At 39.4% G+C, this 16,441-nt stretch overlaps 1 protein-coding gene across 2 annotated transcripts in view; it reads right to left on the bottom strand.

Moving 5' to 3' along the window:
• The window catches only part of LOC134479342 (uncharacterized), a 148,254-nt gene that overhangs the window by 75,458 nt on the left and 56,355 nt on the right, over positions 1–16,441 (bottom strand). Inside the window, exon 3 of one of the 2 annotated variants that reach the window (XM_087554930.1) lies at positions 1,048–1,099. The exons of the other annotated variant lie outside the window; for it this stretch is intronic. Coding sequence (XP_087411056.1) covers positions 1,048–1,099 — 52 coding nt within the window. The remainder of the gene's footprint in view (positions 1–1,047; positions 1,100–16,441) is intronic. 2 annotated transcript variants of the gene reach the window in all.

Here is a 16,441-nt window from a genome sequence, read left to right as displayed (position 1 = left end):
AAAGTGGAAACCCAGCAGACACTGCAATAAATATTAGCAACATTAGAATTATTATTATAGTTAGAAAAGGGGGGAAGAGAAAGAAGGAGATAGATGTGAAAATGGTTGAATTTTTGTGTACAAAGCACTTTCTAATGTGCAGGGACGAGAAAATGACAGGCACGTTTGGGAAGCAGAAAATGATGATAGGGGCCTTGCTTAGGCCATAATGGAAGACAAATGCAAATCTGAGATTTGGTATCAAGGTATGATATCTGATATGATTCTACTGTCAGTCAGCATGACTGTTAATTTCAGAAAATCAGTCCACACAACCCCTTAGCTTCCCCACTACCCTCTGTTATTTCCTTTAAGCTAGGATTCCATTAGAAGTGAATGGAGGGAATCAAAAGTATAATGTTTTGAGAGATGCCTGAGGATTCTGCTGTCGGGATTGAGGACTAGTAAAGGTGACTCAAGTATGTGTAAGGTCTTCTCAAGTCATTTCACTGCAATAAAATGAGGGTGTCATTAATAAAGATGATAGACTTGGGGTTGAAAATTGTCCAGGTTCGATGGAGTTTATCAGCAAGAATTGACTTTATTGTTACTGTGTTCAAAACAAGATGAATTTCTCTGGGAAAGATATTTCTCAATGTCTGTGACATGGGAATGGCTGGCTTACCCAGCTCTCCTCGAAGATTGCTGAGATCAAAGAGTGAATACAAAGGAACTTTGTAACCAGAAAAGAATGAGGCATCTGCCTCCAGCAGTCACTAGACTCAGGGCTCCTAGCAGCACCTCATTCCTTCTAAGGCTTCTGTGCTGTCTCTTAGCAAGTTTAATCACATATACACGTATCATAAAGCTGTCCCTTTACTTCTGCCTCTCCTTGTCTCCCCGGTGTTTACTGTTGCTTTCCCAATCAGCTACCTACTTTGATCACTGTTTTGCTTTCTTGTTAAACATATCTCTGAAATCCACTTATTTTTGGATCAGTTCCACAATCCTAATTGCTCAGGCAAACTCTCAAAGCCTGTCAAAGACAGCCCAGGGGAGAAGACTCACCTGGAAAGTAGGTGCAGGCAGCAAGACTTGTGTGTGGAACCGGAGAGTTTTACTAGAAAAAAAAAATGTTCATTTTGGGTTTCATTTTCTGTTCTAGAACCAAGGAAAAATAAAGACACCTAAGTGTTAAGAGGCAATTTCATTGGTTATATACCAATGATAATTTCATAATTAATAGATATGACTGTTCCTAAAATTAAATGTTCAAAGTAAGTTTCAGGAACTTGATTTCTATTGAGTTCATCTTCCCTTTTCATAGCCCCATTTGGAGGCTACAATTGATTATTTGCAAGCTATAAAAATACCTACTGCTTCCATCAAGTAACCACTTCTGTCACATACAAATGACGAAATCCTATTAAAACTCTAGCATTCCAGAGTTCTGGAATAGCATGTTGGCTCATGTCCAGAATGATCAGACAGGTGAGCTTACTCATCAAACTGATGCCTGACATTAATATGTCCTGCTTGGCTACACAGCCACTGGGAGGATTAGCCTGCAACAGTAATGAAGTCTGGAGCACACTCAGGCAGGGAAACAGCCATGTGCAGATGGAGCAGGCATATATGGGAACGTACGTATAATGCCAATATCATGTCTACCAGGAGGCTACTTAAACATGAGCTCTGTTCTGAGCATCCAAGCAAAAGGGTCTGTCTCTCAGTAGAGCCACTCATGGATGGTGGGTCTCTCATTTTGGTCCATTTTTTCCCAATGCATAGACCTCCAGCCCACCTTTTAGCTACTCTTAGACAATGACTCTATATTACTAATTACCTAGGAAAAAGGAGTTTCATCTGTTTTCTCTCAAACAAATAAACAAAGTGAAACCTGGGGTTATAGCTTCCTGTGTTTTAATATTCTCTTTTGCAAAATCCTAGAAAGCTGCACAGGCTTACCTGAAAGATATTATGTCATCTCCTGAGTCTCCATTTCTGTGTCTCAGTTTTCTATGTGACCAACAAGGTTTCATATCCCAGAATAGGAATATGGGTAGATAGGGAGAAATAGTTCTTCATAGCTCTCATGAAAATAAATCCCCATCATAATCAATGGCACTTCTCACATACCGTTAAAACAATCAAAACAAGTGGAACAGCTTCTGAGAAAGTTTCAAAAATCACACTTTAAAGCTAGGAAGTGTCATTTCTATGTTCAGTATCTCAGAGGAAATCCCAGGAGGCCTCTTCTGTTAAATTGGTATTTGCTTGTCATCCTTGGTTTTTCTTTTATCTGTCATTCAGAATTCCACCATGCTGGCATGTTCCCATCTGGGTTGAGAACTCAGTCTTAGCGCTCAGAAATTAGGCTTCTTAATGAGTGATTCAATGTCTATTTATCACATACACGTGCGCGCACACACACACACACACACACACACACACACACACACACACACACACACACACACACGAAACTGATTTCTGCCTTCCTCATTCTCTTTGCTCCTGTCCAGGTAAAGATACAGTGTCCAGATAAAATGCTAAACAAGAAAGCACATTAAGTACATTTAGCATCATCTTGGGTTACTTTCCTTATCAAGATTTTTCTACAATCATTGCCCATCACCTCAGCTGCCTTCCTCATAAACTCATCCCTCAACACTTGTAAGCCCAATGAATTCTATTTTCCTTTGAATGCCTAGATGACATCAATGCATTCCTTCGTGATCCCATTAGAATGTATGTTATCACTTTATGATAGTTCTTCAGCCTCTTTGTACTGATGCTCTTCCAGGAGCTCCTTTCACACAAGGATCTTGTGTCATTCACGAGAGGACAGGGCCAGCCAGAGTCACCCCCTCCTAAAGGTTTAGTGACTAGCAGGAAGGATGGATGAGCACATGAGCAATTCAAACTGCTAGTGCTGTTATAGGCAGCCGAGGCTAGTCATTGGTGTAAGAAAACTGGCTTCAGAGATAAACTAGAACAAAGATCCCCTGTCCTGACCACACCTCAAAATTCTCCCAACATGACAGAAAGTTGTGAGAGCAAATGAGAGAGAGAGAGAGAGAGAGAGAGAGAGAGAGAGAGAGGGAGGGAGAGGGAGAGAGAGAGAAAGAATTCTACACATTCATTCCTCATAGTGGTTTGAAAACCTGTAAGAGTATAAGTCCAAGATGAGTTCATCTTAAAATAGTTAAAGAAATCATGGACCAAGAAAGAGAGATGAGTTGGAGAAAGCAATGTAGCTGATCTTCTTTTCAGATATAGGTCATACAAACCCTTAATATGGACATTGCGTATTTGTCCAACCAAGATGTTGGGGTCATCATGTAAAGAAAGCAAGCGGACCAACTGAGAATTGATGGCATGATTGGTTCTTCTACTTCTATTAAGTATCTTGAGAACTCAAACTTCAATGGAGGCATCATTATCCTGCTGCACAAAATAAATAAACCACTTGACAGAGAGACTCTGCACCTATATATACTTCCACAGCTCACCAAGTCCTCTATTTCTACCATGCAAGGGAGATCCCAGTGACTTCAGAACTCTGAAGTCCATCTTTCAATTGCAATCTCCTGTTACAGGTAACCAAAGGACAAATTCTACAAAGCAAGTAAACCATATTGCTTCTCAGTATTACAGATAGGTAAGAGCAGATCACAAAAACGAACAAACAAAAAGTGTGTAGCTAATAATCTTGAACTATAAGTGTGGAAAACAACACACACTTTTGAACCAGGGCAGACATTTCTAGTCCCTCTATCTTTCAGTAGCAATATGAACTTATTTTCTTTAGCTATAGCTCTTGAGTTTAATTTCCTCACCTACGAAGGGAGATGATTGTCCACACTTTTCCATTATGGCATCAGTCTTTGTATCTAAAATCTCTCTGCCAAGGTGTATAGGAATCCAGCAACATGGCTAATCTGGCAAAGGATCACAGCCAAAGACCTTCTTGATCTGAGAGATTGGACTGGAATGAAACACCTTAAATCCCACTGGCTGGAATACAGACAAGTCCTTAGTACATACCTTTAATCCCAAACAAAGGAGGTTAAGTTAGTTGGTAGAAGGAAGCAATCATATTTGGAAGTGACATCTAATTGAGGGGCTGACAAAGTGATGAGAATACTTGACAGAATGAGTTAGAGCTTTCACAAGAACAGAAAAGATAGGCTACTTAAGAACAGTGCAACATGAGTCAGAAATGGAGGGCAGTTCAGTTGAGATCAGTTACGTTCAGTTCAGTGCAGTTCAGTTGAATGCAGTTGAGTTTGTTCACTCAACGTAGTTCAGTTCATGGAATTCAGAGGCAGATTTTCCAAGCAAAGCAATTCAGTGAGAATCCAAGAGAAGCTAGTTTGAATGAATCAGCATGGAGAGGAGTTTCAAGGCAAAACAGTTGAGTCTAATCAGCCAGCTAGAGGTGAGAAAGAATTAGAAAGTGACCTTATTCAACAGTAAGTCTCTAAGATGACAATTCCATCTGGTAGATAGAAGTTTCCTTTATACATGTGTTCTCCGATTATGACATGTTGATATAAAGACAAAATTATTGCTATGGAAAGGGAAAAGAGGAAGAGGAGAATCAGAAAAATGAAACAGGAATGGGGATAGCAATGGTCACCAAAGGTTTCAGGAAGTAGGCTACAAGAAGGGAACAGGAAGAGTGGAGACAAACTAGGGAAGCATAATTTGGCAGATAATTTTTAGATATCTGGATTAGTATCAAACTTGAAGGTGTGAAGAATTAGCTACTTTGTGTAGAACAAGAGAGTAATACTCAAGAGCTACAGATGAATAAAGTAGGATTATAATGTTTCCTAGAAAAGGAAGGACTATAATGCAAGCCTCCGTGTTCATATCTGGTTTCATGAGAGGGTATGTAGATTATGAGATATGACTTCCTACATAGTTTGGTGTTTTCATCTATGCACCTTCCATTTGGAAAATCATTACTTTCTGTCTCAGCCTGAACAAACAGAAATATGACTTAAAACTAATCTATGTGGATAGACCCAGAATAATGCTAAGACTTGTTCAGTTGTGGATTGCCCTGGTGCTGTTTGTATGTTAATGCTAATTCTGCTTCCCCAAGAAGGGCTGCCTAGGACAAGGAGTAAATCATGTACACAGGTGACTTCATTGGAACCTTCTCCCCATTTTAACTTGGAAAATAAAGGTTAGAGCTGGTGATTGGGCAGGGAAAGGGAAGTGAGAGCAAAGAAGTTTGAGGGAGAAGGAGGGAGGAGAGAGAAGGGAACAATGGAGGAAGAGAAGGTGGAAGGAAAATGGAGCTGAAGCACATGGCCTGGAGAAACCACAAGTTATAAGGGATCTCATAGCTGCAGACTAGAGTAGTGTAGTGGTAGATCTGTCCAATCTAGGCATACAGCTTGTATTCATACTAACTGAGTTGTGTTTTCATTGCATGAGGTTATTTGGGTTGGAGTATTTGCCATAACAAATTGGTGCCCAACAGATCAATTAGAACTCTACTAACCTAAGATAAAAGGCCACTGTACACCTCCCTACCCCTGGTAGGACTCGGAGTTGGAGTATTTACCATACTGCAACATTATTCAACCAGCAAATGCACTATCAGGTCAGCCCCAACATCTCTGTACATACAGCTATGTACATGATTAGGGCCAGTAATATAGATTCATTGGGAAAGTCATTTGCCACCAAGTCTGGCAACCAGAGTTTGATCCCTAGTACCCACATGAAAGAAAAGAACAGATTCCTAGATATTGATCTCTGGCACTATCCCCCAACATGTAAACAGTGATTAGTACATGCAAATACACATATACATTCAATAATTAGTGTGTACACACATACACAACACATACACACACACACACAAACACACACACACACACACACTGATCTCAAATAAATAAATATAACAACAAAGAAAAAGGTCTTTTCTGCTAGAGGGAGTAAAAATGCTAAAGAAACAGAAGTAGAGTTTTATGGAACACTGGGATAAGAAGCCTGTGCCAAGAATCAGATGAGACCACAGGAGAGAAGGATCCAGATGTTAGAGTGTCTAGTCTGTACTAGGCAGGAATCTTAGGTTTTCCTTTAGGGTTCAGCATAAGTGAGTTCTTTTTGAAATCCTCTCTTGCCTTTTCTATCTTGAAGTCATATCCATATTCCATGCACTATGAAATGACCACCTTACTCTCTCATGGTTTTATAAAACTCTGTCACTCTGAAATATCTCACAGATAATATCAACTTTCCAGAGACTAAGCCACTACCCAAAGACTATACATGGACTGACCCTGGGCTCCAACCTCATAGGTAGCAATCAATAGCCTAGTAAGAGCACCAGTGGAAGGGGAAGCCCTTGGTCCTGCCAAGGCTGGACCCCCAGTGAACAGAATTCTTGGGGGAAGTGTGGTAATGGGGGGAGGATGGGGAGGGGAATAGCCATATATGGGGAGTAGTTATGGGGATGTTGGCCTGGAAACCAGGAAAGGGAATAACATTTGAAATGTAAATAAATACCCAATTTAATAAAGATGGGAAAAAAGGTCAACTTAATGATTAGTATAGTAGTGAATAGATGTTCATAATTTCCAAGCATTTTGAATCTTTTATCTCATTGGAGTCTCATAACTAGTGGGGACAAGTAAGGTAAGAACGGACAACTTCCTAAGTAAGGATTCTCAGCTCAAATAGTTTGTCCTAGTTCACAAAATGGCAATAATAGGCTTCTTTCTTAGAGGAGACCAGAGCAATTGCACCGAGAGAATGTGTTCTTCCTACATATCAATCGCTGGTTTACATCTTTCTCTTCTTTAAAGTTCTTTGATAGCTCACCCTTTCTCAACATGAAAATCTTGGGGAACTACTTAAACTAAAATTACCCTTTCTTTAAAATTACTTTTTGTTTACAAGCTGATAATGCCGAAAACAGGAGGCAATTTTCCCTGGAGAAGAGCATTCCAACTGGTTGACTGATATCAAATAGTCAGCCTTGAAAACATACGTTATAAAGGCAAAAAAGGTTGCATTCATGCATATATGAATAAAAAACATAAATTTGAAAGAGAGCAGAGTCGGGCCATGTGGGAGAGTTTGGAAAAAGGAAAGAGAAAGTCAAATAATGGAATCTCAAAAACTTCAAAATATTTTTTTAAAGTTAATATAAAATTATGAGTTTCCAGTAAAGCATGAGGTTACAGTGAATACATCATTAATATACAGTTAAGATATCTGCTACCCTCTAACTAGCTACTAGTCACAAATAATGACAGCATGGATGCCAAGCTTTTGTGCACTTACAGAGTCAGTACTGCTACAAACCTGTCAAAATGTTCTGATAGCCCAATCCATCATCATTTTATGAATATGGTGGAGAATATTCAAGTATGCCATGTATTTGGATGTAGCCTGTTTCCGATAAGCCTGGAGCAATAGACACCTGTCCACAATTCATGGGATGCCTTCTGCTGCTATATAGTTTAGGATGATGTAAAGTCCAATGGCTACAGCCTGGCATGCTGCTTAGCAGTCAGTGACTGCTTAGTCTCACCTCCATGACTTGCCCAGATCATAAAATAACTTCAGGATGAAACTGGAACTGGAATTGTAGAGTCAACAGTCTGGGTCTTAATCCTTTTCTGTTCAGTTCTGAAAACTTTCAGATGAACTCACTTGAAATCAAAAACATTAAAACAATTCATTTAAAAAATGTAAAAGTCTGCAGTGTAATCCTTATTTTGCTTTCTTTAACAATTCTTGTTTTAAAATATAAATATAATATAAAATATATATTATATATATATTTGTATATATATAAAATATAAATAAAATGCAAACATAAGCCAGGTTCTAGGTCATAATATTTTTGACAATTATTAGGGCAAAAGACATCTGCCAAGACGTTTAACAGGATACTTTATAGAAAATAAAATTTAAGACATTTGAAGATGAGGCTGCAGTCACAAGGGCAAATGAAAAGTGACAGGGCAGTCAGTAAGACCAAGTGTAGCAGAAGTCAAGCAATCTGCAGTTTGGGCATAGTCATGGGATGAGCCTAAAAGGCAACGTGGGAGCCTAGCACCTAGAATCTGCTTTGGCCATCAGTACCTTTGAATGCTTACTTAAATATTTACCACATGTCGTTTCTATGTCCTCTGAGAGTTAAGCAATGCTAGTGTGAACAGTCACTTTGTAAAATGGAAGCAAATTTGAGAAGTAACACAATGTGCTGTGTCAACAAAGAGTCAGCTAGGAGCAAACACACACGGTTGCCATGTTGAAGCTTGACTGGGAAATCACTTGGCTGACAGAAGTGCTCACCATTTTAATATTGTTACACCACATGAACACCTATAAAAGTTTAAATACCACATGATAGTTACAAAAACTAACAAAATCACACAGAAATATCTCATATTTTAATTAAGTTTATAATTGTGTGTTCTGCTGTATTCCTAACTCACAGCCCTTGATTTACAGGATGAACTTGCCTGTGGGTTCACACCCTCTTCTGCATGGTCCCAGATCTAAGTTGTGTGAGTCTGAGTTTAAAGGTGTGACATAATTCAGAAGAAATTATTAGCCATTCTTTTGTAATAATTTCCTGTTATTTGAAACACTGGATCCTGGAGGGAGACTCCTTTAAGATTCAGAAAGTAAACAGAGACACACAGACACACAGACACAGAGACAGACACCACACACACACACACACACACACACACACACACACGTCTTGAGAGGTTTCTCAGACTTAGGTGCCCTCTAAGAAAAATCCCCATGGTCTTAGTAGCAGGAACAGTTTTGAAGAGGGGAATCTTTGAATGACTGATAAGCCTCACAAGTCATGAAGGGAACTCAGGATATGTAGCTTTGGAAGTTGTCACCACGTGACCACCTTTGTGGTGGTGCAGCAACAATAAGCCATGAGTGTTCCTCTGACTCCCGCTCTCAAGTTCTGTAAGTAAGCCTAGTCAACTCATTGTTTCACACAGGTGAAATTCAATGGAAGCATTATTTTGGTCCGCTTTTTAATCCTGTATCTGAAATAACTGACAGTTGTTCATGTGCCTCAAGTCACATGACAGTCAGATGTCTGTCACATGACACATGCTTAACATGAGAACTTTGAGATTCAAAGATATCCTAAGATGGTGAGTAACAGGCATGTTTGTTTCACTGGAACATCTCAGACAAGCCTAACCTGAAGCACTAGTGTCCATTCTACTTGAACCATTTCATACCTAATTGCTTTGGGCAAGATCCATAATGCTTCCGAACCCCAGCAGAAGAGGTCACTTCTAATGTGTCACTGATCAGTTTTTATCACACCTTGTATACCATCTGCAGAGACTATAGGCATTGTAGGAAACATCTGTTCCTACCACCCACTCCAAACATGCCTACTTCCTAAAGAGCCTGGGAATATTTAGTGTATGCTAAAAAAGTTTATGCTCCCTTCAGTCTACTTAATTTTTCCAGATCTGGCTGTTACATCCGGAATTGTTGTTATATTGGTAACACATTGCTTTATATTATGCAAATGTGCATGCTCTTTGAAACCGACAGCAGTTGTCAGGCTGAAAATTCACTCACTGTGGTGGTCATATTTCCTGGGAGCCTATATTATGGGGAGGTTGGATGGTGACCTTTTCATTTGTCTGAGCAAATGTGAGAGAAAATTATCGGCATTGTTTTTTTTTCCAATATTTACTTGCTTCCTTTCAAAATAATTTATATCAATAAGGATATCAGGTGCTTGTAGTCATAGCATGCTTTGGAATTACACCCTTCTTGCTACTCAAGGCTGTTTTCTTTCTAGGGTTTCCAACTGTTTAAGCTCCTCTGCCATCAGAAAATGAAATTTGTATTTAAGATGCTATATTCTGCAGGCTCTGTGCTGAGAGATGAACCTCCTTAATGTCACCATTGGAAGAAAACTGCAAAGGCACACTAGCGTCCCACAGTTCCGTTGAGACCGAGCTTGATTTGCTTTTGTCTTAAGTGTTCTAATAATTTTTAAATAAACTTTCCTTCCTGAACATGATAGTGCCCATGTGCACCTTATCAATAAGCTGGAAATGCATGGAGCAAGGGTTATTAATCAATTGAGCCTAGCGTGATTAGATAATTAATAAAGGAAAGGTACTTGACAAAAAGGATAGATTTTAAATTTGTAATGCCTTATCATGAATTAGTGAGTAGAATTTTAATGGGCACTTAAGCTTCCTACTGTTCAATTTGGCAAGAAAAAAGAGCAGCTTTTCTGTGCTTGCTGGGGTAGTGTAGAGAGTAGGAGGCATCTGGTTGGATCCAGGGGATACCGGTTCTAAGTGAAGGGGTTGTGCTGGTCCATTTGATCTGGTCTCACTTTCTTTACCGGTCTACATATGCAGGGGTACCAGTAGTGTTTTATACCCTCGGCTCATCTTTTTTTTCCTTAGTATATGCTTGCAAGCATCACACTGAAGATCTTGCCATACTAGGCAAGCATTCTACCATTGAACTCCACCCTCAGCCCCCCACAAATCATTTGATACTATGACCTAATAACAATCTGCACACAGCCAGTCAAACAAAAGGGATACGGGGTGGAGAATAGCAAGATGGTTACTAAATTCTGGGTCTTAAGACAGACACTGGAAATATGTTTTTTGAACTCTTAAAAAATTCTCAAAGTCTCGAGGAAAAATTAACTATTTAAATAAAAGGTAATTGGGTTTATTAGAAATGGAAGAGTTTCATACAAAGTTTGTGCACTGTCCTGGAGTACCTGATAAAACTGGGCTGGCTAGCTCAAGAGCTGCAGAAGTTAGCCTTCCTCTTCTCCCCAATTCTGGGATCACAGCATTTGCTACCACACTTGGCTTATGAAATCTCTGGGTCCAACTTGGTCATTATTCTTGCAATAATATTCCCCAGACCCCAAGCTGGACATCTATTCAACATCACTAAAATACTGCAATTTGTTGAATCTTCATAATCCTAGGAGACACTCAAGAAAAGATTTATGTCCAAACCCATAAATGTGTGTGTGTGTGTGTGTGTGTGTGCGCGCGCGCGTGCGCATGCATATGAGATCTATTAACACCAGAGAGAAAGAGACAGAGACAGAGAAAGGCAGAGAGAGAGAGAGAGAGAGAGAGAGAGAGAGAGAGGAAGAGAGAGAGAGAGAGAGAGAGAGAGAGAGAGAGAGAGAGAGAGAGAGACTCTTAAAACAGATTAAAGTTCACCAACTGAGCCTTCTGTTTGTAGAAAGCAGGTAGCATCAGTTTTAGAAGTGAAGGCTGGTTCATATATTTTTCTGATTTAGTCTCCTGATTAATTTAATATTAGAAAAATCTAAAATCGTATCGAGTTATACTCTAAAGACTCTGCTATTATACCCTAAAGCTTTATATTTCTTTTCTCATTGTGATTTGCAGAGCTATCTTTGAAGAGTCTACTTATTTTAGCTGTTATGTTAATGTGTGCTTGATGGTGAAATATACTAACGGACTAGGGAGCTTCATGTATTTTCTGCACATCATAGAGAAGAAATGGCAAATGTACACCTTGAATTACATTGCACTTACGTTTTCTTCTGCTGTCCTCTGAGAAATAAAAGTGACTTTGCTACTCCTATTATTCAAGGTCATTCTCCTATTGTTTGTCAAGCAAACATGACTTAGCTACTTGAAAGAATTATGTGATCTAAACAACTTAGAAATAACCAAACTTCATAAAAATTAATTATGATAATTGCCAGATTGGAAACTGATTATTTAAAAGAATATATAATATGATGATTATAGATTATGTAGACTGAGGTTATACTTGGGAATAGATGTACATATACATATACATTTGTAGCAACAACTAATAGAAATAGACCATGAACTTAGAAATCAGTAAGGGGGGGTGAACAGGATTGTTTAGAAAGGAGAGAAATGATATAATTATGCTACAATCTGTAAAAGAAACAGTATTACTTTTTAAAAATTAACTGAACTTTACAAATATCTTAGGAAATGTTTCGGATGTAGAGAATAGGATTCAAGTCCTTTTGTCCTTCAATTCCTAAATAACAGATTTGTCATGTGCAAGGGGAAATTCATTTCTCTAAACTTACAAAAAGAAAAAAAGGAAAAAAGAAAAAATAGAGGCTATTTCAGGAACAATTAAATCAAATGAGGCAGAATATAAATGAATCCCATTTTAGGCAAATAATGACAGAAAATTCATGCCACATGGATTTACTAAATTTAATTGGGATATTTCTTATAACCTAGAATAGATTACAGTGCCCCCAGATAAATGACTTAATCTAACAAAGAAGCCTCAGTATTATACTTCATTATTTTTAATTTTGAAATTAATAGTGATTTGTTCATTTGTTGAAGAGAGTTTTTCCATCTTTTGCAAAATATGGAGTAGGATCAGAGTTTTGGAAGAAGAGAAGTGGGTGAAGCCTTAGAAGATGTCCAGTGACTGGACACCTTGACCATCGGTGAGATGGGATCATGAGCTCACTTTGCTTTTCATTTCTAAGTCGGATGTTTACTGACTGTCATGATGCTCCAGGAATATACTCCACACAAAGTTTATAACAGCTAAGAGCACAGCTCCTGCCTCAGGGAATAAGTGGATCACTGTACTGAAAAGAGCTATTTTTCATGGGAAGGAAAAAAATATAGCTTCTTTTGAAGACACAGTCCAGAAGCTTCTAACCTAAGTGGAGAATCTGGAGTACCTCTGTAAAGGAGTTCATCTTGAAATTGGCTTTCAGAAGGAATTAACTCTGCAATAGACTACTGGTGATGTTGTTTGGAAAAAGGGGTGCTTCGTGCAGGGTCATAGTCTCATATAGGAAATACTTTAAAAGATACAGAAGGAAATGTCAAGAACAATATAATTGGGGTTTGAGGTTAATTGCTTTAAGGGGTGTGGGCAGAGAGAGACAAACTGAAAATTTCAGAAATTACCAGGATGAAGGACCTGAGTAGGAAGAAGAAAACTAATGGCATGCTTCCTGAGTTAGAGGACAGAGTGCCTGCAAACTCAGTGAGAGACGACTGGGTTTGGGAAAGGACTCTTCAGTAAGATGCTAGAGTGCCCAGAGTGCCAAAGGCATGAGTATTTGGTCCTGTGCTTGAAAAGAGGAAATAAAGTTATACTTTCTAGGTTAGAGCTCAGAAAGTGGCAGGCTTAGGACAGAGGATCTATAAGCAGTGGATCCGAGGAAGGGTGTTCTAGGGCCTGTATGTATCTTCCTCGTTAAAGATATAGTTTTCAGCCCATTGCCTCTCATGCCTTTGGATATGTCGTGTTTCTTCTCAACCTTATGGCTTTAGTCTGTCTTTGTGATGTAAAAATAGAAATTGTATACTTTATCACACGTGGTCTGCAGAGTTCTCTGGGGAAGGGAAACTCCTATCACCTACATCCAGTGCTGTTACCAACCACTGAAGAGGCAATTTGTAGAGGACGTTAGTGATAGGCATCCCGTTTGTATTGGAAGTTGGCATTTCTTTGCCTGAATAGAGTCTCTAGAGATGGGGGGGCATTAGCTGTCTGAACTAGAAAGGGTTTTACCAGTCATGGATCATAATATTTTTATCAGAGGAAGCTAACATGCATATCTGTTACATCTCAAATGGTATTTGGGAAGCAGTTGATTGCAAATGATCCATTTGATTTCCCATCCCCCTTTCTTCACAGACTCCATCCGCAAAATGCTCCAAGAAACAAATAAAATACACGATAGCTCAGAAAGGGCCTTGGCCAGGGTAATGCTATCATTCAGGGTGCTCGCACTCAACACAGAGGATGTGAGGAAAGTATTCAAAAATCTGTCCATGCCTCCTAGAGCAGGAACCAGAAACAAAACTTTTACTAAGTCTAATCATGCTCCCTTCGTTCTTTAACACAATGGGACAATTGTTGGGGGGGGCAAAAGGAGCAGTAGTTTACAAGCCTGAAGTGTGAGGGCGAGATTAAAAATGACTAATTGTTATCTATTAGATAGAACTTCTAGTTTCTTACCCCAGCCCAGCAGCACAGAGAACAGGGAGATTAAAATATGCAACAAAAGTAAGAGAAGAGGCTTATATGAACAAAGATGAAAAATGAGGCCAAGGAGTTTTCATGTAAAGATTACAACTAACACTAAGCTTCTAGTTGCTCTAAGCACTGCACCATAGTCTCCATTGCCACTCTCCTGACTTCAGTAAATGTCAGTCACAACTTTCTGTTGAAGGCCCCTGGGAGGATTCAAAAACTAGGAGCAGGCCCTTCAGACAGAAGCCCATCGACTCAATGATACAGCATTGCTCTGGTATGAAGCAGAAAGCAGGATTTTAATGAAAAGACACTAGTGAAGCAGGTTCACTCCCCAAAGGTTCACACTTGAACCTGCTATGACTCAACACCTAAGGAGAAACAACTGGAAGGAGGGAGGATTCCTTCAGACTTACAGTTTAAGAAGGCACAGAGTATACAAGGTGGGGACATCATGGTATCCACAAGTTGAGGCACATCTCATTCAAATTCAGGAAGGAGTGAGAAGGGGAGGGGTTGAGAGAAGGTACACTGCTTCCTAGTTTCTTATGTCTGCTTCATTCAGTCTTTGCTCTAGCCATTCAGGTCTTTTCTCAGTTAACCCTTTCTGGAAACAACCTCAAAGATACACAGACTCCCAGAGGCACTGCCATAGAAATTCTAGATCTCATAAAACAGTCATGAAGGCTAGCCACTACATAAGCCCCCTGTATCTTAATCCACAATTCTGGCACTTTCCTGTCTCTGTAGAAATGGGACACATGCATACATACATGGATCATACAAGGTGGATTTATTACCTACAGGGAAGCAATAGAGACTATGGAGATCTAAGATTCAAGACATGCCTTTCTGTTGAGGTTCAAAGAATCATCCATGGCAAATATACTCTCTTTTGTTTATAACTATAGCTGAGACATTAAAAACTAAACTAAACTAAACAACTAAAACATAGCCTAAACTGGATTCACATCCCAAGAAAGTTCAACGCACAAACATAAAGCATTAAAGGAGACCAGTTTCTAGGGAGAACTAAGTCAGATTTACAGCTGGTTCCTTCTTTTGAAATGTACATTTCCGAGTGTTTCACACAGCCTATAGTTTTTTCTGGAAAACTACAAATAAGAAAGAAAATTAGAAACTAGATTTACCCATAGCGACTCATAGAACTCCAGGACCCTGATGGCTGGAAAACTATTAACTCTCCCAAGGAAGACCTGGGTTGTCCTGTGGAATAGGTGACTTAGCTGAGCTATTTCCGAATCTGAGAATAAAACTCTAGGAAGCAAGGGACAACTTTCAAAGTCAATGGGGAGAAGAAAGATGCAAGAGAGATCCACAGTCAGAGGGGCATAAATCTGATTGGTAATAAGCCATGTAATATGTAGACAAGTAGGGCCACTCCAACTACTTGATTAGACAACTAAGTATAATTAGTAATGCTGTGTGGTTTAGTTAATCCGATTAAGAAAGATGTATGACGCCATCAAATTATATCTGCAACAGTATACCTGTTGTCTATGGTCTTGGAATGTCAGGAGGATATTTCACTCGGAAATATAGGTGTTTTCCCTGTGATGATTTCTCTAACATCTATCCTTTCTGCCCCTGACTTTACTGAACCTGAATTTTTTTGACCTTTTTTTTTTAAATCGGAGCTGAGGACCGAACCCAGGGCCTTGCGCTTCCTAGGCAAGCGCTCTACCACTGAGCTAAATCCCCAACCCCTTTTTTTGACCTTTTGACTGGTGGAGAAGATCCCTAGTTCTAGAGTTTAAATAAAATGACTTTAATTCTAACTTGGTAATTGCAAGCAGTGGAATCTGTAAGCAAGATGTGAACCTCCCTCATCATGGGTTACCTCTCAGGGAGGCTTTTGTGGGGATGAAGTGGGAACATGTGTACAAGCCACACAGCAGGACTGCCTAGCACGACACTCTTCACATGATTAGCAATTGTTAGTATCACCTCGGATCTTCAGCAATTTTCCATTGTGTAAGACTTATTTGCACAGTGGAAGTGCTCTCTAGCTCCACTGACAATATTAAAATCTTAACTAGTGCATGGTCAGAACCACGCGGCAAAGGTCTGGTTTTGATTTCAAAATACCATCACTGTTACATGGGGTAGCTGTGATAAAAACTAGCAAAAGAAAGACCCCAGTCAAGAGGTTAAAGAGAGGGAAATAGAAGAAGGGGAAGGGGGACACGTGACTAGGGTCTTAATCTGAAGATACAGAACACTTGAGAATTCAACACATCATCAGCACTAGCAAGAATCAAGCAAAAGTCAAAAAGGCTGGGGCAATAGTTCAGTCTGTAATGTGCTTAGCACAAAAACATGAGGACCAGGGTTTGATGCCTAGCACACATATGAGAAGCTTGGCATGTATGTTCTATAACATTGG

The sequence above is a fragment of the Rattus norvegicus genome, chromosome 6 (assembly GCF_021556685.1).
Source record: "Rattus norvegicus strain SHRSP/BbbUtx chromosome 6, alternate assembly SHRSP_T2T, whole genome shotgun sequence".
Taxonomy (NCBI): domain Eukaryota; kingdom Metazoa; phylum Chordata; class Mammalia; order Rodentia; family Muridae; genus Rattus; species Rattus norvegicus.
The sequence above is the reverse complement of the archived record's forward strand: the minus strand, read 5'-3'. Positions and strand labels throughout refer to the sequence as shown.